General features: G+C 32.8%; 2 protein-coding genes across 3 annotated transcripts; one reads left to right on the top strand and one right to left on the bottom strand.

Moving 5' to 3' along the window:
* Positions 1-8,419: 8,419 nt before the first annotated feature.
* Positions 8,420-10,233, top strand: LOC109797540 (2-oxoglutarate (2OG) and Fe(II)-dependent oxygenase superfamily protein). The gene is made up of 3 exons (XM_020357600.3): positions 8,420-8,614; positions 8,718-8,944; positions 9,313-10,233. The coding sequence occupies exons 1-3, from the start codon at positions 8,513-8,515 to the stop codon at positions 9,908-9,910; spliced, it is 927 nt and encodes a 308-aa protein (XP_020213189.1). The 5' UTR covers positions 8,420-8,512; the 3' UTR covers positions 9,911-10,233.
* Positions 10,234-11,077: 844 nt separating this feature from the next.
* Positions 11,078-22,269, bottom strand: NADK2 (NAD kinase 2). 2 transcript variants are annotated; one of them, XM_020357599.3, is made up of 8 exons: positions 21,958-22,266; positions 19,464-21,338; positions 18,506-18,627; positions 18,257-18,398; positions 17,936-18,160; positions 17,716-17,790; positions 11,966-12,067; positions 11,078-11,674 (listed from the first exon to the last, which is right to left on the bottom strand). In XM_020357599.3, the coding sequence occupies exons 1-8, from the start codon at positions 22,141-22,143 to the stop codon at positions 11,471-11,473; spliced, it is 2,931 nt and encodes a 976-aa protein (XP_020213188.1). In that variant the 5' UTR covers positions 22,144-22,266; the 3' UTR covers positions 11,078-11,470. The 2 variants fall into 2 exon arrangements, 1 of the variants encoding a protein (XP_020213188.1); XR_002239710.3 differs by lacking the exon at positions 11,078-11,674 and having other exon boundaries at positions 11,993-12,067; positions 17,953-18,160; positions 21,958-22,269.
* Between the last annotated feature and the right edge of the window lie 281 nt (positions 22,270-22,550).

The raw sequence follows: 22,550 nt of genomic DNA, 5'->3' as shown, positions 1-22,550 counted from the left end.
TCAAACAATACTGCAATTGTAAAGCATCCTAAGAATTTTCTCTAACACTATACTAGTGTGCATCATAGTAGAATAATATCGAAAACCTATTGACTCTGATATATATCATTGTTGGGTACCAAAATAACTAAATAATAACACACAACTAAAATAAAAGATGAAAAAAAAAAAGATAATAGACACAATACAATAGAAGAAAAAAAAACTTTACAAAAGGAGAAAATTACACTACTCCTTACTCTAAAATTTACTCTTTCAAATAGGAGAATATTAATACAAGAGAAAGCTCTCAAAGTATATTAAAGAGAGGAGAAGAAATTCGAAATGCATATAAGAGATCACAAAGCTTTATTTTATAGGTTAAGGGTGGAACTACATAATTAATAAACCCACCAATATGAGACTTGGCAACTAATAGTTATAAGTATAAAACCAGCTTTATAAAAATTATATAAAGCAAGGCAAGGTTTGAAATTAAGTTTTGAAACCCTAATTGCGATTACAACATCACAATTTTTGAAGGCCTTGCATTCCTTTTACACAATTTTTATAACATTGAAGTTTCTGAATGTATTAAAAATCACAACTCAAAAGGTTTTGGTTCAACGATTCAAGTCATATTCAGATCAATTAATGTGCTTCAGAGTTAGTCCGAAAATAAAAGTAATATAAGGGAATTAACAATATCAAGTTGGATTTAAAAATATTTAAATAATAATAATAAAGAGTCATATAACTGTGATATCTGTTTCCTTATGTTAATGGTTTTTTGTTTCATCTGTCTCGACAAGTTCGTCTTTAGGCGAACAAAAGTTATTAGTGCATGCATGTGTTATGTGTGTCTATACTTTCATTCTCCTAATCGATTCTTTGGCAAAACACATGTATTTTGAAATAATTTCTGAGAAAATCCAAGCTTGAGGGTAGCACAGAAGTGGGTTCTGAACACTACAGGAACGTTGTGGGAAACAAAAAGAATAACGTGGTAACCTTAATTAAGAAAATGTGAAATAGATCCATGGAAGCCGCTCAAGGAAAACTGCTAGCTAGCACGCCCACTGTATTTCCTCTTCTCAATTTTATATATACTGTGTTACTTTTCTTTCAAATTTTTTTACGAAAGAATTTTGTTTATGTACTTTATTTTGTTTCTTAGAAGATACTCATATACGTAAATAACGTGAGACTTGTACCCATTAATTAATCTCTAGTCAATCAACATATATGTTATAAATGAAATACCAATCACACAATTATTACAATGAAAACTTACGTAAATAAATTTTAAGTTGCAAATTGAGAAGCCACAATTGGTTATTCTCATGAAACAGGACTTAATTAATTCCTTAAGTAAGATCTAAAATATGAAAAGTGATTGAGAGAAAGCAGGCAATTAAATTTCTCAACTAAATTTTTCAACAGAGACTAATTATGAATAAATTAAGGGAATACTTTATATTAATGATATGGTTGTCCTAAAAACAATTTAGGAACTGAACATACATTGTGATTTTGTTATACAAATTAATTTTAGATTTGATCTAAGTTACTTAATTTCTCTACCCCATTTTTAATTGTTTATAATTATTGCCTTATACCTCAGGTTTCGCCTTGAATTGAGTTGACCATCGATAATAAAACCCATGTTCCCATCACCATGGGACATTTTGGGGGATCGTTGTTGTTATTATTTAAATTTTGATATATAGATAGGGTTTAGTGCTGATTCTTGATTGCTGAATTAGATTTCTAATCTTTGTCTCCAGTTTCAACTCGCAAAACTAGCTAGTCTAACATGGCTCCAGGATTTTCTCTTAGACTAACTTAGCCTAGATTTTAATGTAGCTCTAGCTAAATTATTGCTAGTGGCTATAGTACTATTGCCTTTTTTTCTTAACGGAAAGTGGGGATCATATCCACAAAGTAGATGAAAACTGGAATTAAAAAAAGCATTATATATTTAATGTTTTATTGTGAGTTTGTTTAGATAAACTTCGTATTTATAGGAGAAGAAAATAAGATAAAATAAAATATAAACAACTTTCTTTAATTATGAACTAAAAATAGCTTTTGTATAAACATTTTTGAAAAATTAATATAAAAAGCTTTTATAAATTAACCGGAGTTTAATTCTTTTATTTGTCAAAGACCTTTTTTATAGGTCTAATGTGACCAATATAAAAGTCTGACTAGACTATAGTAAACCTGTTTAAAAAACCTATTTGGTAATAATTTAATACTAAAATAGAAATTAAAATTAAATGTGATAGATTTTGTAAAAATTGAATCTAATTTATGTATATAATATAAACATATTTTTAAGGTTTAATATGGCATTCATGACAATAATTTAGTTAAAATCATATTTTGTAAGATCTCTAAATAATAAATTATATTTCAATAAATTTATAAATTTTATTTTTTATATAACTCAGCATGCTTAATATTTTTTAAAAAAATAAATATATGTATAATTTTAATACAGTATAATAAATTTTATATAATAATAATATTTATTTATTTTTTTTTTTTTAAATAAGTCGGCCCGTTAAGTTTAGTATGTTATATATATATATATATATATATATATATATATATATATATATATATATATATATATATATATATATATATATATATATATAACCTAAAGTTTAACTTTTAATTAAATAAAAGTTTTGACGTGATTTATTTTCTAAAAAAAATACTTGGATATGATGTAAATTAAGCCATATATAAAGCTCGTCCCTGAATCTACCCAATAACAATAACAACTAATTAAATATCTTTCCTCACCTGATTGCGCTCACCATCACTACATCAAAGAGCAACTTTAAATACCTGCCTTCAAGATTATACGCCAAATACCATTCTCCATAATTGTTCTTTCAACTTCAAACTAATTTTATAAAGCATATATACAATCCAATTTAAGAAATTTATGCATGGATTCGTTAAATTAATGAATATGTTCTAAACTCTAGATTAAATTTAGACTTCTATCTCATGTCACTTAACAAATTTAATTCTTCCCAACACAAGATGCAAGGGTTCATTAATGGAGGTACTTCCCTCGTTAAAAGATTATTTTACGGGGGAATTTAACTTTATCTATGAATAGGGGTTTCAAATCTCCTTTATAATCGTTTGTAATTGAGAAGGTTTTCATTATCCTCTAGCTAGTCATGATGATTTTGTTGTTAACACATCTTAATGTACTTGTAAAATCTTTAATTTTTTTAAATAACTAATTAGGAGGTACAATATACTTTCTTCTCTCCGGTAAAATAACTAATTAGGGTGTGTTTAGTTTAAGAGAGAATTATGAAACAAAAGAAAAAGTCCTAGTTTAATTTTATTCATGGCGTACAGTTTAGATATTATAAATTTATGAGTTTACTCAAATTAACCAATGGAGTATTCAGATGTATATGGTCGCCTTACAATTTCAAATTTATTCATTTGCAAAAAAAATACTCAAATCAATTATTAGCAATGATAGTTTCTACGACCAAAGTTCATAATATTCCGATGCAAAATGATCATGAATAATTATGTATATTCATGCGCATACAATAGGTACATGAATGGCATGCATACATGGACAGCTGGGCACCCCACACATTGATGAAATGAAATCGATGAGTAGGTGTGAATATCAGAACAAGAAACACTTAACACATCAATTAAGACATTAAAGGCTCTCTAATGCAGTTGTAACAGTGACAATGCATTGCAAATTAAGCATGTCAATCAAAACAAAACCATGCATGTAATGACGTGGGATTAGACATTACATGTGCTCAAGACCTAACCCAGTTTATATAAAAATAACATTTTATTTAGTTTAAATTTGAACATCTATTAGTATAATTATAACAATAATATTGTAAAGATAATTAAGGTGATTTGTTAGAAATTAAAATAAAATAGGAATGATTAATATGAATTTAAAGATAATAATAATAATAATAATAAATAAAAATAACTAATGTAATTTAATTTAAATATAAAATAATAGTAATTGTTTATAATTTAAAAGAAAATATAGTTTAATTTAAGTTTGAAGGTAATAACATATTTTTAATAACAATGATTTAAGTGTAAAAAATCATAAAATATTAAAGAAAATCTCATTTTTATAAGTTGTGTATAGAGATCACTATGTAGTTAATGAGGAGAGAAGTAAAATATAATAAATTTAAGTATAATTTTGTACTTAAAAAATGATGACATTATTTATCTTAAAATCTATATCTTGTATAATATTAATATGATGAAGATATTAGTATACAACTATTTAAATGCGCATGAGAATATTTTTATGTAAATTTTTAGGTTTAAATATGATTTAAATTTTTGAATAAGTTATTTTTAATTTTGGATCTGTAATTTTTTTATTCTAATAAATTTGAAATTTTTATTTTTAATTTATAATATTATGTGATTATTGTTAATTATTTTTGTGTTTATCATATGGTAACCGGTTATTCCCAGTAACATTCACAATTGTATTTGATACTATATGTTAGTATGTGACACATCTATTTTTTTATAAATTTTTAAAATAAAAATTATTTATTTCCCTTAAAATGAATTGAGGGACAAAAATAGTAACTTTTAAGTTTTATAAAGATAAAAATTAAAGAAAAATAATTTATTAGGACTAAAACTAAAATTATCTTACTTTTTAGGGACAAAACACCAATTCCAAATTTTATAGGGATAAAAAAAATTATAGAAACTAAAATCAAAACATGCTCATTTTATAAAGATTAAAAATATATTTAAATTATTTTTTTTGTATAACTTTAAATGTCACCAACTTTTGAAATTCACATATTTTATCACATCATAATTGACCATTTAACATACATAGGCCAATGATCAATAATGATGTAAACTAATAAAATGACATATATAATATAATGTATTACATCAATTATTGTTAACAATTAATAGATTACATCAGCTAATAATATGTTATATCAGTAATCAACTAAATACACATATAAATGATGAATTAAGATGTAAATTTTGAAAAATGGAAAGCTGTACTTTAGGCATTATTTTTCTGTTGAAATGTAAATAATTTTTTTATTTTTGATTCATAAAAATATATAATTAAAATTTTATATTGCAAATCATTGCTGGGTGATCTAATATTGATTATTATTTTTTTAATAATTCTAATATATTCAAGATTTAATAGTATTGTTAGAAACTAAAATTCTAAAAGTGTTTATATATATATATATATATATATATATATATATATATATATATATATATTAATCAATCAATTATATGAATCGATCAATTGATATCAGCAGTAATAATTTTAATTAATTAAAATTTATTACATATTATATTCGGATGATTAGATTTTATGTAGTAAAAAAAGGTAATACAATCAAACAATTCCAATGTTATTATAAATTAATCAGAACAAATATTTGAATCAATCGATTAACATGTGTTATAATAATTTTAGTCAATCAAATATTGAAGTTGTAAAAAAAAATCAATCAAATATTGTAATGATTTTAAAAGTGATGATATGATTTTTGTGTTTATTTTCTTTTTCATATATACGAGATGCGGTTAGGCGTGTCTTTGTCATTTTATGACCCACATGATTTTCGTAGTGTTTATATCCAACCAAAAAATATTCTGCGCAATGCAAGGGTATATTTATAAAAATATAAAAATATATATATTAAAATTTATTATGAGTAAAATTAGTTTAATGATAATAGTTACGGATATACAAATATTTAGAGAGAAAAAATTAAAGTCTCAAAATTATTCTAATTGATTAAAAAAATTTAATGATGATATGCAAATTATTCTACTATATTTAATATAAGTTGAAGAAATTTAAGTATTACATAATAAAATTGTGGAAAAGAAACATCTTTTTTCTAATAACAAATGAAGAAATACGATAATATTAATTTGATTTGATTTAAGGTGGATGTTTGTGAGTTGTGACACATGTATTAACATAAGAAAGACATGGAATCGTGAGAAGAGAATGTATGATGATATGACTTCGTGAAAATTAAGAATGAAATATCAACTTTGAATTCAATTATATGCATTAATTGAATAAATAATTATTACATCCTCATCCGATCATACTTTTTTTAATGTATAATAAAATTGTTAAATTTTGTAAGAATTATTTTCTTTTTATTCATAAAAAATATGATAATAATAATAATAATAATAATGAAGCTCAAACTTAAAAAAAATTCATATATTTCTTTAGTTACATTATTAAATCGACTCTAATAATTTTATATAAAAAAAAAAATTTGAAGTGATTTTCAATTAATCAATAATATGTGAATTTAAACTGAATTTAAAACCAAATTTAATATATAGTTTGATCTAATTAATTCATATATCTTCTTTTTAATAAGTATTTACATGAAAGATTTAGGTTTCTTAATATCTGGAATTAATTCTTACTTTTTTTCAATATTAATATTAAGCATAATGGAATATGTACCATAAAATGATATTCTATTAATCAAACTAACTTTTAAAATAAAGTTTCAAAATACCTATATTTTATTTTATAGTACTTGCCAACAAATGAATCTTCTATATCAATTAAACTAATCTCCTCTCCTCTCAATACTTTTTAAGCTAATATATTTTATATTTTTATAAATACTTATATAATTTACGAAATACTTGCTAGCTTAACAAGTTTTTATTCACGTCTAAACCTCTATTTGTAGAATTAGGAATAGACAAATTAATTTGTGACATCTATCTAACATTTCTTAATGGTATAGAGTTAATTTAATTTAATCAATTGAGTTCTAATATATAATTGTGTCAAGTAATTATCCTTCATAATAATTCTATCTTATTTAAACAAGAATGACTTCGATAGAAGATTTTTGTAGTTTATATCAAACATCACCTAACAAAATCTCAAATCACTCTCCAGTCAAATAATCGGGTGGATGATAGAAGATTTAGGTTTTGATCTTCGACATTTGTCCAAAATTCATAATAGTATTCAACTTGCATCATCCACCACATATTTTTGGTAAAAGAAAGAAAGAATCCTACTCAGCTTCACCTATAAAAAATATGAATGATTAAACTCTGGGATCAAGCCATCAGTGCTGGCACTAAACAGTTATTTGTCTTGATATAATAATGATGCTGTATACTCCATGCGACGCAGCCAGAAGAGTATGGGGTCCCATATATATTATGTTTACTAATGCCATGCCAGTAATGCAATCTCGACCAATTTTTGATTTTTGACATTGTGAAGTACTACAAGTACAGCAATATATGAGTTAAGATTGTAAAACTCAAGTCCTTAATCTCACCTGTTTGCTCAGAATTGTATCCTAACATTCGGACAATTGGAATCAAATCAAGGCCCAATAATTCACTAAGTACTCAATTATTCACTATACAATAATAATGTTAGTTTTGATCTACAAGAGATGAGTGACCACCGCAAAGAGGAAACTAAAATGATATGATGTTGCCATGTTATGCTTAATAATTACAAAAAGGAAAGTATTATCTATACTGGAATGTCAATTGGGGAAGTTGACAACCTTATTAAATTAGAGGTAAATGATTGTGTAATTAATTATATATTGAAGCCTTGACCCTGCCTTCCTTACCCCTAAAACTATGGCTGCAAATCTGTGTATTAACAGTATATAGTATTCGAAATGGCAATGGTCACAAAGAAGCACGTCATGTCATGTGTGAATTCTTTGGTAGTAGTTCTACAAAGCAATGTGATTGTGGGACAGTCAACATATGATTAGATTAGTCGGCACAGATTTAAACTATACGCAAAATGATCAATGTCAAAGTCTACAAAAGGATAAATCAATCATAGTATATCATTAACAAGATAAGAATTGTGAATCAATACCAAAGGAAAAGTAAATTATCCCATGACATATTCAAATAACTCGTATGAATTTACCTATGTATAATTATGGGATGCACTAGTGGTTTAATGAGTTACGTGGGTTGGTTTTAATATTTAAACAACATAAATGAAGTCAAGCAGTGTTTGACACGGATTGGTTCGAGATCTGTTACTAATTATAAATTAATAAACTAAGCATGGCAGAGGGAACCAAACTGGCTTGTGTGATTAATCAAATGAGTTAATTAATGGTGGGAAAATTAATGAGATGCATCACCTGAAAAGTGAGAGCCTGTGTTGTAGACTTGTAGGCTAGAAACAAGCAGTAACTCCCAAAGCAAGCATTGACATATGAAAATTCTAATTAAATGTGTCACCGTCCGTGACCTAACTCTAACGGCTGCTTACTTTAAAAGAGAACTTACACTATTGGTTGACATCCAACTATGTGTCCAATATGATGGGAACTTTTTGCTATAAATAGCCATAGGTACCTCCCATAGAAACCACAGCAAATAAAGCTAGCCAAACTCAAACAACTTTCTTATCTCTCTCTTTCACAACTTTTTTGCACCTTCCGATCCAATGGCAGTTCCAGTGATTGATTTTTCAAAGCTGAATGGGGAAGAAAGAGCCAAAACTATGGCACAGATTGCTAATGGATGTGAAGAGTGGGGATTTTTCCAGGTACTTGGTATCATTTATGTGTACAATGAATGGTTACTAATATGTTTGTAACATTAGTTTAAAACATGTTTATACATATCAAAACTCATACTTTGTGTTACAGTTGATCAACCATGGCATTCCAGAGGAACTCCTTGAGAGGGTTAAGAAGGTCTCCTCTGAGTTCTATAAGCTGGAAAGAGAGGAGAATTTCAAGAACTCGACGTCCGTGAAGCTACTGAGTGATTTGGTTGAAAAGAAGAGCAGTGAAAAGCTGGAGCATGCGGATTGGGAGGATGTTATCACTCTCCTTGATGATAACGAATGGCCAGAAAGGACACCAGGCTTCAGGTATATAAATCAAATCAACAGTTCTTCATATTAAAAGAAAACAAAAACCTTATCCCACTGTGCTAAAAGAAAGTCAGACATCACATAAAAAAATGATATTTCATATAAGACCACCACCTGTCTTCTCATGCACACTATTCTATTATGTTGTTTTGTACAACTTCAAGCAAATTGGAATACATCATAATTCAATCAATCCATCTTACTCTTGATGACTAAAACTGGTGATTCCACCAAAACACGGATGACATGAAAGGGAAACCATGGACAAAGACTATAGAACCTACTAATTAAATGGTGTCATGTCATGACACAATAGTAGAAAGCTTCAACATGAATGCATAACTGAATTTTCACATGGATGGCAGGGAAACCATGGCGGAATATCGATCCGAGTTAAAGAAATTGGCAGTGAGGTTGATGGAGGTGATGGATGAGAATCTTGGCTTACCAAAAGGGTACATCAAGAAGGCACTCAATGGTGGAGATGGAGACAATGCCTTCTTTGGCACCAAGGTGAGCCACTACCCTCCATGTCCTCATCCAGAGTATGTGAAAGGACTGCGAGCTCACACCGATGCAGGAGGTGTCATCCTTCTGTTCCAAGATGACAAGGTTGGTGGCCTTCAGATGCTCAAAGATGGGCAATGGATTGATGTGCAACCTTTGCCAAATGCCATTGTCATCAACACTGGTGATCAGATTGAGGTCCTGAGCAATGGTAGATACAAGAGTTGCTGGCACAGGGTTCTGGCCACTCCAGATGGCAACAGAAGGTCAATTGCTTCCTTCTATAACCCTTCACTCAAGGCCACCATATGTCCTGCTCCGCAACTCGTGGAGAAAGAAAACCAACAAGTGGATGACACTTATCCTAAGTTTGTTTTTGGTGACTACATGTCTGTCTATGCTGAGCAGAAGTTCCTCCCCAAGGAACCAAGGTTTCGAGCTGTTAGGGCCATGTGAGAAAACCACTCACTTTCCGTATAGAAAATATATTTGCTCTTCCCCCCGCTTTTTTTTTTTCTACTTCATCTTTTACTATTTTTATGGCTTTTGGTATTATAAGACATGTTTGATAGTAGCAAAGAATGCCATTTGGTTGTGAACTTGTGATTCTCTTCATAAATTTCTCCAGAATCGGGAACCACCATGGTATTTGTTTTCCTTTTTTTAGAATATTGTTTTATCTTTCAATGTCATGGGGGGAGCTAGTGTGCATCAATCTATGCTTGATTTGTACAATAGTTTCATTACATAAATTCCACTCTAAAGTTGTCCACCATAAACTTCTCTTTATTCTTCCCTTTGTATATTGTTGCCCTGCTCTGGTTTCAGTTATCATTCAATTACAGATGTTTGCTCTAACATAGGAGTAAATATCTTACTTTACAACGCAATCAATTACGAGATGTTTTAGGATAAGAAACTGCCACCTAGACCATGTCCAATGAGTTATTCTCTGAAGAGTTATTAGAATAAGAACCGATTCTTATTTTTTTACCATTGGAGTGGAGTGACCTAGCTATCATGTGTAAAACTGGTTTTTATATAAGAACCTACAAGAACTAAATTCTTGTAAATAAAAAATAAAATAAAAAAAGGAAAATAAATGAGTTTATCATGAAATACACATAAAATGAATTAAAAACTCAAATTATATTCTTCCATTAGTAAAAAAATAGAAAAAGTTCTTAAATCCTACATGGTATTGAGGAACCCATAAAAAAAATACATTAAGAACACAAAATGAATTGTACTATTGGCACTTGCCCAGTTGCCCTCAGCCATGTCAAAGTATGTGTTTTCCTTTTCTTTTGGTGAGGCATCATAATAAATTTTATAATTGGTTCGAGTTACACTCTTTTGCTTGTTATAAGTAAACAAATACAGATTTTACAAGTCACCAAATAGCCAAACACTTTTAAATCATATAATCCTTACAAGGAAAATGTAAATACTTGGGTAAAGTTTGCGTGAATCCAGCCGGCTAACAGAAACTGTGGTTGATTTTCTTCTTCCAAGGAGCTAGGCCATTGACATTGTCACGTGAAAAATATACATAAGATGGCAGAACTTATATTTGCCGGAAAGCGTATGAAATAGAGAGAACGTGAATTGGAACCGGGGAAGTGTCTAGCACCTTATGTCTGTATTATTTACGTTAAAATATAGCTATGTGCAGCCAAATGGTACTAGTAGTATCTAAGCTACTACAAAATCCATGACAGCTACTATTTCAACAGAGTATAATAATGAGAAGAAGAAAAAATCTATGCTCAGTCAGGCAGACAGTGGTGAACTTTGAGATACACCAATGACCTGCTTCTGAGATCAACAATTGGCAGCTTTAAATGTCAATATACAATAAAATGGAAAAAAGAAAAAAGAAATAGTAAACCCTATCTTCGCATGGAAGCCAATGTTAGAATTTGGTAGTAACTAATACTGCAGCAAAGTTCTGCATTCTTAACGTATAATCTGTACAGCAAAATAACGCATCTCGGTTCTTCCCTTTCATGTTCTTTATAGGGCCTTCTGATCAAGCCTTTCATTCCAATTTAGGCAGCGAATCAAGCTATGAAACCAATCACCTGTTTGGTCAAACTTATTAACTGTTGGAAGCGGGCGCTGACTCATAGATATTCGAACCGAATCTCCTCTTGAAAGTTGCTGCCTTCTCTTTCCATCAAATGAAACCCAGGCGTTGCTTCTTGCGTTCTCTGGAATCTGTTAACAATAAAATTGTCTCTCAAATTCTAATCACAAAACCCTAAATCATATTAGTTAACCCCTAAATTCCAAATCATACGAAATAAATGTGTCTCTAAATTCACTGATTTTTATTACCATGTAGCTTTTCCAATACATTCCTGGGAAACAATTTAGCATATCTACAGAAGGCAAACGTTTTTTGGCCTAGAAGATGCATCATAAGCAATTAAACATGCAACTTTGGTAACAAGAACATGCGATATGAGACTTTTGCGATTTTGCCATATAGAGAATGATTAACTTCACCTTTAATTCAAGTTGAGCAGAATCTGGAAGTATAACTGGTCTAAATGAGAGCGAATGTGGACAGATTGGGGTAAACAGCATGCAGGGAACGTTTGGATGGACCTGCCATTTTTTTTTGTTCATTAGAAATAAACATCAATGAAAACACTAATTAATTCAGGTCGATTTTATACTGTTAACTTTGTATAGAAATTCCGTGAATAATGACTGAACTTTTTCTGAAAATGTTCGCTCTTCCACTTTTCACATAATAGAAATCACATACAAAAGGAAGCATAAAAACAAAGAGCATGTTCATTATGGGACAACATAATGTAAGTATAGATTATATGAAACTTTTTTTGGGGGAGGGAGGAAGGAAGGAAGGAAGGAGAGGAGGACTCTATTTAAACATGTTCTTTATTCCACAAAATGATTATGTTAGTTATGCTTTTGAACCTACCCTAGCTGTAACCTTGTTTGGTCCGTTGGGTACTCTTTGGATTATATATATATATAATCCTTAGAATGTAAAACAGAGATTACACACAATTCTGAATACTGAATAAAGCAAGAGAGGATCAGTTGCCATCCGTGGACGTAACCCATTGGTTTTGGGTGAACCACGTAAAATTCTTCGTGTGTTTTTCTTTTCTTCCCTTTCACTATTTTTCTTTACTCTGTTTCTGTTTTTCTTTGTCTTGGCTGTGTTTTATTTTGATCAACAGATTCATCATATTCACAACAAACTGGCACCAGAGCACAGGTTGCAATCAAGAAGGGGCCAAATCTCGTTTTCAAAACGTAACTCTTATATGATATTTTCCGGCTTCCGCTGCTACTGTGAAAAATAAAACTATCAAGAACCATGACGAACACCATCAAGATTGAAAAATTCAATGGTAAGAACAGCTTTAACCTCTGGCGTATCAAGATGCATGCACTGCTAAAGGAACAAAGAGTTTGGGGTCCCTTGGCTACCACTTCCGTAAAGAAAGAGAGCAAAACTGAATTGTCCAACAAATCAACCTCCATAAAGAAGGAAGATCTTGCAGAACAAGAAGAGAAAGCTCATTCCTTGATTCTACTTTCTCTATCAAATGAAGTGCTCTATGAAGTTGCAGATCAAGAAACAGCTTGTGGTCTATGGTTAAAGCTTGAGAAGCTCTACATGACAAAGTCCATCTGTAACAAGCTACTACTGAAGCGTCGCTTGTTTGGCTTGCACATGAAGGAAAGTACTCCACTAAAGGAACATTTAGATGAATTCAATTCAATTTTGATGGAACTCAGAGACATTGATGTCAAGATTGAAGATGAAGATTCAGCAATGATCCTTCTAGCTTCGCTACCACCTTCATATGAGAGTTTTGTGAACTCTCTAAGTGTTGGAAAGGATTTCATCACTCTAGAGGAAGTGAAATCAAGTCTACACTTGAGGGACCTACGACACAAAGCCTCTGCAAGTATTGAGGAACCAAATGGCATAGGACTTGTTGTTACTAATCTTTCAAAGAATAGCAAGAAGAAGAAAGACAAGGGCAAGAAAAAGTCAAAGGGTAATCACATAAACCCAAAAGATATATGCAATTACTGTAAAGAACCCGGTCACTGGAAGAATGACTATCCAAAGAAGAAAATTCAAAAACCAATTGTTGCAACTGTCCAAGATTCTACTACCTCATCAGAAAATGAGCTTGTACTCTCGATTGTTGACAACCACCAACAATCAGCTGACAAATGGGTACTTGATTCAGGATGCTCTTATCATATGTGCCCTAATAGGAGCTAGTTTCTCACATATGAAGAGAGATTAGGAGGAAGAGTTTTCATGGGAAATGATATGCCGTGCAAAACAGTTGGTATAGGTACAGTCCAACTCAGGATGCATGATGGAGTGATCAGAACTCTTACAGAAGTAAGACATGTACCAGATCTGAAAAAGAATCTTATCTCTGTTGGAGTTCTAGATTCTAAAGGCTTTAAGTGCAATGTTAAAAATGGGGTAATGGAGATCAAGAGGGGGGTCTACAGTTGTGATGAGAGGTTTTAAGAAGGGAAATCTCTATATGCTTCAAGGATCAACTAGTTCTATATCAGAATCTGTTTCTGTTGCTAAAAAGAACATACATGATCTCACCTACCTATGGCACATGAGACTTGGTCACATGAGTGAAAGGGGAATGATGATTCTAAGCAGGCAACAATTGCTTGGAAATCATACTGTCAAAGAACTCAGATTCTATGAGCAATGTGTTTTTGGTAAACAGCACAGAATCAAGTTTCCAAAAGCTCAACATTCAACCAAATCTACTTTGGATTACATTCACTCAGACTGCCGGGGACCTTCTCAAGTACCTTCGCTTGGAGGAGGCAGGTATTTTCTCTCAATCATAGACAACTACTCAAGGATGACTTGGATATTCATTATGAAGCACAAAAATCAAGCTTTTAGATGCTTTAAGGAATGGAAGATTTTGATGGAAAAACAAACAAGTAAAAGGGTCAAAAGATTGAGGACCGATAATGGTCTAGAATTCTGCACAAAAGAATTCAATGACTTCTGCAAGGCTGAAGGTATTGCTAGACAATACACTATAAGAAACACTCCACAACAAAATAGAGTTGCCGAACAGAACTCTGCTGGAGAGAGCTAGATGTCTTCTATCAAATGCTAGATTGAGTAGAAGTTTTTGGGTTGAAGTAGTAAGCACAGCTTGTTATTTGATAAACAGATCACCATCCACTGTTATAGATTGTAAAATACCTATTGAGGTATGGTCAAATAAACCTGCAAACTATTCCTTACTTAGAGTTTTTGGTTGCAATGCATACTATCATGTTAATGAGGGTAAGTTAGAACCTAGATCTAAGAAGGGTCTGTTCATGGGATATGGTGATGGAGTTAAAGGGTATAGAATCTGGTCACCTTCTAAAAGAAAGGTTATTCTAAGTAGAGATGTTATATTTGATGAATCTCACATGTTTCACCCGAGTTTGGAGTTTACTGTTTCAGGTAGAAATCAAATAGTTCTCAAACAGATGGAGGATGGTAACACTTCAGGAACCACACAAGATAAGGACAAATCAGAAGATCTTAATGAAGAGTCACAACAGCAACAATTCGAAGTTGATGATAGTGATCCCTCAAGTCCTCAAGGATCAAGCCTTCAAACTCAATTTGATACAGAAGCCTATCAAAAGCCTAAAAGAATATCTAAGCCTCCTTCCAGGTATGGTTTTGAAGACATGTTGACGTATGCACTGCATGTAGCAGAAGAAGTTGATACATCTGAACCAACCACATATAAGGAAGCCATGGATCATATCGAAGCAGATAAATGGATCCTTGCTATGAAGGAAGAAATGGAATCACTTCAAAAAAACCAAACCTGGAAGTTAGTAAAATTGCCAAAAGGAAGACATGTAGTAGGATGCAAATGGATCTTCAAAAGGAAACCTGGAATCCCTGGAGTTGAACCCTTAAGATACAAAGCACGTTTAGTCGCAAAGGGGTTTAGTCAGAAGGAAGGTGTGGATTTTAATGAAATCTTCTCACCCGTTGTGAGGCACACTTCTATAAGGGTTCTTCTAGCCCTTGTAGCCTGTCAAGACTTAGAACTTGAGCAATTGGATGTAAAGACAGCCTTCTTACATGGAAGACTAGAAGAGGATATCTTAATGAAGCAACCGGAAGGCTTTGTGAAATTAGGAAAAGAAGATTGTGTGTCAACTACAAAAGTCACTCTATGGACTGAAACAATCACCTAGGCAATGGTACAAGAGATTTGACACTTTCATGATCAATAAAGGGTTCAACAAAAGTCCCTATGACTGTTGTGTTTACCATAAGAAGGTGGAGGATGGCTCTATGATTTATCTTCTACTATATGTAGATGATATACTCATAGCTGCCAAGAACAAATCTGAAATTCAAAATCTGAAGGCTCTTTTGAGTGGAGAATTTGACATGAAGAATTTAGGTGCTGCCAAGAGGATCTTAGGAATGGAAATCTACAGAGACAGATCTCAAAAGAAACTTTTTCACTGTCAGAAAGATTATATTCAAAAGATTCTGCATAGGCTCGGTATGCATAATGCAAAGCCATTGAGTACACCGATGTCGGTCAAAGAAAAATTGAAGAATGTTGCTCAGTCTATATGCCAAACTGAACAGAATAATGCTTTACAGGTTCCCTATGCAAGTGTTGTTGGAAGCCTAATGTATACTATGGTATGTACTAGGCCTAATCTTGCTTATGCAGTTAGTGTTGTAAGTAGATACTTGAATCAACCACAAAAGGAGCACTGGCAAGCGATTAAAAGAATATTCAGATATCTGAGAGGAACATCTGATATAGGCCTAATCTATGGAACAAACACAAATTGTTGCCTAACTGGATACTCTGATGCAGATTATGCAGCTGATTTAGATGGAAGAAAATCTATCACTGGATATGCTTTCACACTTGGAAGCTGTCTAGTAAGCTGGAAAGCAACTCTTCAATCTTCAGTTGCGCTATCTACAACTGAAGCTGAATACATGGCCTTAACTGAAGCTGCAAAAGAAGGGATATGGCTAAAAGGTTTGATATCTGATTTAGGTGTTAAACAGGAGCATGCACTGATTTTTTGTGATAGCTTAAGTGCTATCTGTCTTGCTAAAGATCAAGTACATCATGAAAGGACCAAGCACATAGATGCAAGGTACCACTTCATCAAATCAGAGAAAGAATCAAGGTTCAGAAAATTGACACTCTTCACAACCCAGCTAACATGTTCACAAAAACTGTCCCTAAGAGCAAGTTCTTTCACTGCCTGGACTTGCTCAATGTTGATTGTTGGAAATAGCTCTCTAAGATAGGTGGCAACAGAAATTTTCTTGGTAATAAAATTTGATGCTTTCTCTACTAAGGAGGTTCAAATGCAAGGTGGAGGATTGTTAGTTATGCTTTTGAACCTACCCTAGCTGTAACCTTGTTTGGTCCGTTGGGTACTCTTTGGATTATATATATATATAATCCTTAGAATGTAAAACAGAGATTACACACACAATTCTGAATACTGAATAAAGCAAGAGAGGATCAGTTGCCATCTGTGGACATAGCCCATTGGTTTTGGGTGAACCACGTAATATTCTTCATGTGTTTTTCTTTTCTTCCCTTTCACTGTTTTTCTTTACTCTGTTTCTGCTTTTCTTTGCCTTGGCTGTGTTTTATTTTGATCAACAGATTCATCATATTCACAACAGATTACAAACCAAAAAAAGGGGGTTTCAAAGGAGGGAGGGAGACTGCGTTCAGGTGTATATCTGCAACAAATTCAGTTTTGTCAATCACTGACATTTCCAAAGTAGTTAAGAAAATATTGATCATTACAACTTAATTAATATCACTAGTTTTGGTCTCCTTATAAAATAATAAAGATTCTCATACAGTTTCTTAAGCTGCCACTTATAGTGCAATGCCATCTATTGAGTGTAGGAAAGTGCAGGTTAGGTAATCTTGGATGAACCAACAATGGCGTGAGTTTATAACCACTGTCTATCAACATTAGAAATGACCGAATCTTCAACTCCAAAAGTTAGTTCATGAGGGAAGGATTTCCCAAGTCTTATGAGGAGTATAGTGGTCATATTCCTAGCCCAATATGGGACAATCTTAACAATCAAAGTATTACGAGGCAAAAATACCAAGCCAGTTCATCCGATTAATTTAGTGAAATTATAGCCCAGTTCATGCTCCTAACAAAAACAACTCTCTCAAGCTTACCATGGAACCTCCAGCAGCTGTAGAATAGGCAGTGCTTCCAGTAGGGGTGGCCACAATGACTCCATCACCTTGTACCTGAAAGACATGACAATCATCACATAACAGGAATAACACTGCTTCCAAACGGTGTTTAGAGATCATGAAATTTAAAAAGCTCTCATCACAGAATATAGAAGATAGAAATTTGGTGTGCAGATAACAAATACATAATCGAACATGCCTTGGTTATAAGTCTACCATGTTCATAACATTCGATCTTTGAAAGGTATGGATTAGATCCCCGATCAACAACAACCTCATTGAGAATATCAAATACTTTCCCTGGTACAGCTTTACCCTTACGAAAAATTTCACATCGGAGACGCATTCTAAGAGTGATGTACACTCCATCTCGTGTATTATTACCATGGATAACTTGTTGCAAGTCCTTCTTATAGTCTTCGAACTAGGAACAGAAAACAGAATTGAAGTCAAAATATATGGCCAAAAAGATACTGACATTTCTTGATAGAGAAATAAATGATGAATTTGAAAGGCATACATTATGAGAAGTCAGAAAACCAAGGGAACCAAGGTTAAATGACACAACAGGGGGAACAGCACCTCTGAATAGATTTGAAGCATGCAGTATAACACCATCTCCTCCCAAACATGCTACAAGATCAACTTTCTCATGGAGATCACTGAATCAGAGGCATTAGATATGTTATGCAAAAATTTAACGAAGCACAGATTTTATACAAGGGGAAAAAAGCTAAGTTGTTGCACATAAATTAACAAACTCAAGTACCAAGTATCCTGACTATAGAAGGTCTGAACAAATCCAAACCCAGGAATTCTAGCAAATATATCGTGCACATCAGGTTCCACGAAAACGTTCATTTTCTCTTGGAAATACAGAAAAGAAGCAACCTGCAGATCAGAAACTCTACTGAGAATGAATTTAATCAAATGTATTGCAAAAAAATCCATAATAAATAATAAATATATAGTTTCCAAAAGAATAAAAGTCACAGAAGTACCAATTGCTGTTGGAATACCATTACGAATCAAAGTTCAGAATAGCATTCCCCATTCTCATATTCCCTAAAAGATGTTTCCTAATTTTAATTCCTTTGTTACATAAGAGATTAAACATATTTGTCTCCTGTGCACTAGTAATGAAAAATATAGATCAAACCATCCCCAATAGCTTTTTGTGCATAAAATTCCTGTAATCCATCTTGTAAAGTTTACATCTACAATCCCATAGATATTGATAATTCCTCTGTTCAGGCTTTGGCTTATTTACTGTATTGAGCCTAAATAAATCAGTATGGGCCTAAATGAGGCCCACCCTACAATTGTGATTCTTCACTATAATGGAGAAATGGACATATAAGGTTGAGCAAAGATATAATTACAAAGTACCTAATACCTATGGAAAGCAACATCAATGCTTGGCAAATATGATGCTAATTTTTTTTCAAATAAACTGCTCCTGTTAAGCCCCTTCATAGAGCACCTAGAACCTACCCTGAGCACTGATCTCAATGCCTCTCCCCTCTCCATAACAGGACTTATAACTATGCATAACAAAATGCAAATTTGTTCTTAAACATCATTGTTAGATTTTAACCAAAAAAAGTAAAAACTTTTACCAAAAAAAAACTTTGTTAGAACCTCCGATATCTAGGCCATTGGAAACAAAATAGGGCTAATTTTTTAATGGTTTTGATGCTTCTTAGAGCCAAAAAAATATATATTACCTCTCTAGCTTCTTCCATGAGCTGCTCCCCCGGCTTTTTCAGAAGTAACACAGTCTTTGGTGTAGATTTCCACATAAGCATCTGTTGTTGGGTGCTAGGATGAGTAAAGGCCAAAGAGGATTCACTCACCCTCTCTCTGGCACAAGAAAACCCATCAGTTCGTACTAAGAACATTTCTGCTTTCTTTCTTGACTGCACCCTTACCACCCCTGTTGATGAAGCACACATGTCTCCTTTGATGAGCCCCAAGTCTTCATCATGTAAAGCTAACCCAGAGTCATTTTTATCGTCTCCAATCCTCTGAGAGTTAGTATTGGCATTATCAATATCATTGTTCACAGTGGCAGAGACATTGGCATCAGTCCTGTAACACATATCCCCTTCACTAATCCCATTAACTGTTGTGCTAACAGATCTAGAAGTATTCACATTCACTAACTTCCAATTGCTACCAACTGTGACCTGGGGCACTCCAGATGGATAATTCATGTGAGCTGACCCATTGGAACTTTTTGCAGGACCCACAGTTTTAGGTTCAGGATTCCTTGAATCTGGCAAGCATTCCTGATAACTGAAATGAGAGGGTTTTGAGATATTCCTAGTTCCCAAAAATTTGGACATCTCTTTTTTGGAAAAGATATCAAAAGGAGGAACTTGAGCATCTAAAGGGCTAGTTTTGCTGGAGAAAATTGGAAAAGATCCCTCTTTATTAGCAGAAGTGGCTTGCGGCGAAGCCCTGTCATTAGGAGTAAGCTCACTAAACCAGCCCCCATTACCTTGCATTCTTTCATTATTCTTCTCTGAAGAGGTACACAAGTCAAATGAACCAACAGAACCATGTGTTGCACCCAAACCCTCTTGCAGGAAATTAGTATCTTTTTGCAGAGAGGCTTCCTCAGCAATCTTTGAATCCTGCAGTTTTCCAAATCCATTTGTATAATCCATTTGTGATGCAAAGCGAGTCATGTACTGCCTCCATCTGGAAACCATGGCAGATGTTCTCCAAACCCCTTCCTTGCTGTGAAGATAGATTGGTCTTTTGCTGCAATCTGAAACATAAGATGCAAACCTCTCAACCTCTTCCATTGTAGGTGCAGTGCTAGCTTTAACAGGGATTTTGACCAACTCAATACTTCCAGATGCAATAGCATCACGAAGAGCTGCTTGATAGAAGTTATCTTTTACATCCTCTGCTCTGAGATCTATGATAGTCTTATATCCTTTATCAAGTAACCACTTTAGACCTTCTTCCATTACCTGCCCGCCAGTCCAAAAAGCTGCTTCAGATTCTTTGGACTCCATGTCCTCTTTTGAAGTGTATAAATACACAGGACTCCAATTCGCAAATAGCACAGGACATGGATAATCCTCTTCACGAGGAAATCCAGAATCATAGCACACATTCTTCAGTCTCTGAAGTTTCCTCCACACATCCAAGCTTCTATCATCGCCAGGAATCAAATAGTTCTCAAGAGCAACATGCAAACTCTCACAACACCTCTTCATCTCGCTCCTGAAAAGGGCAAGCGGTGGGAGCATATCCTCCATATCGCCAACCTCTGCTGAACGGAAGGGAGTCACAATTGAAGATCTTCCAGAAAGAACATCCTGCCTCCCACTGTTCACAAGGGCCACAATACATCCAAGGACAGAAACAATTTTATCCTCTAGAAGCGGTTTCTCATCGGATGGAACCTCATAGGAAACACTGCATTCACCAGTGAGGGGGTTACATAAGGCATCAATTAACGCAGAATGAAGCCTTTCAGAATTCCTAAAGATCCTACAATATGCCTCCACTTCAGCAATGTCACCAGGAACTGGACCTGTCCATGGCAACCTTGATGGAGCATGGGACTGAATGGAATTCAAGCTCTGCAAAGTGCACATAAAAACATTTAAAGAAAAACAAGAATCTGAAAGAAAAAAAAATGTATATATATGTGTGTGTATGGAAGGAATCAAATTATACCAGTGTAACTATTTCCTACTATTCTATTACAACATTTGAATGATTATTTTTCAAAACTTTAGATTGAAAGTTCCCTTCACCTGGATCATGTATACAAAGTTTGATATTGATCTAAAATTATTTGATCCTTCATTTATATAGATCAAAATTGTCATAATATATATTTCAAAATACACTAAAATATGAATAATTTATTACTTTCTTATTTTGTTCAATTTTAGCAATATTTACATTGAAAGTGATATAAAGTTAATTCAACGGTTGGGTTTTTCATCCACACACACGTGTGTTGTACATGTATATATCAGTAGTGAATTCAATTCATGAATGCATATAAACCCTTAATTTATCATGGAATATTTATTTACAAAACATCAATTGGGTGCTGCTAAAATATTAAAATTTTGCGATCATGCCCCTTCAACAGTAACTAATCGCGATGGAAATGGGGGGTTGGACTCATAGTTGTGGATAAGTAAGTGGAAACATGAAAGTAGGAGTTAGTGAAACAGTGAAAGAAACCTGAGAGTGAGAATCCAATCCGAAATTGTAGGAAAAAGATTTGGAAAGTTGGGCGGCGACTCGGTGTGTGTTCCTCCGCAGCTGGAACAAGCCTGTGGCGTTGCCATAGAACACAGACACAACGGTGGGAGAAACCCGGTCGACGGGGAACACCATGTGGCACAGACAGAGAGTGTGTGCCAACATGGGAATTCACAAACACAAACAAAACAAAAACTTGGTTGAGAATGGGAATGTTTTTTGTTTGGATTTGGATTTGGATGCCACGGAATGAAGGAACTCAACGGGTTTCATTTTCTTTGATTTTGATGTGGGATGGCCCTTCTCGACAACATTTGTCCTACGTGTTAATTGTCTTTTTAAAATTATTTACACTAAATTGCATTTTTTCCTTTATTCTCATTCTTCGTAATTTTGGTCTATTAATTTTTAAATAAAAATATTTAAGCTTTTAATTTTAAAATTTTAAAATTTTAATTTTTTTTATTTAAATTAACACATGTTAATCATAAATTATAACATTTTTCCATACTTCATCTTTAAATAATATAATATTTAGTAGATAGCATATATAGAAATAAAAATCTAAAAAA

Source organism: Cajanus cajan, chromosome 6 (assembly GCF_000230855.2).
Source record: "Cajanus cajan strain Asha chromosome 6, NIPB_CcT2T_4, whole genome shotgun sequence".
NCBI classification, from domain to species: Eukaryota; Viridiplantae; Streptophyta; class Magnoliopsida; order Fabales; family Fabaceae; genus Cajanus; species Cajanus cajan.
This window is presented reverse-complemented; position numbering and strand designations above follow the sequence as displayed.

Bases quoted from the DNA above. Each gene is read 5' to 3' on its own strand.
- LOC109797540 (XM_020357600.3), top strand. From the start codon at position 8,513: ATGGCAGTTCCAGTGATTGATTTTTCAAAGCTGAATGGGGAAGAAAGA. The intron at 8,615-8,717 runs GTACTTGGTATC...TTTGTGTTACAG, and splicing joins AAGAGTGGGGATTTTTCCAG to TTGATCAACCATGGCATTCC. The intron at 8,945-9,312 runs GTATATAAATCA...CATGGATGGCAG, and splicing joins GAAAGGACACCAGGCTTCAG to GGAAACCATGGCGGAATATC.
- NADK2 (XM_020357599.3), bottom strand. From the start codon at position 22,143: ATGTTGGCACACACTCTCTGTCTGTGCCACATGGTGTTCCCCGTCGAC. The intron at 18,161-18,256 runs GTATGCCTTTCA...TTCTGTTCCTAG, and splicing joins GTTTTCTGACTTCTCATAAT to TTCGAAGACTATAAGAAGGA. The intron at 11,675-11,965 runs GTGAAGTTAATC...TATTGTTAACAG, and splicing joins CTGCTCAACTTGAATTAAAG to ATTCCAGAGAACGCAAGAAG.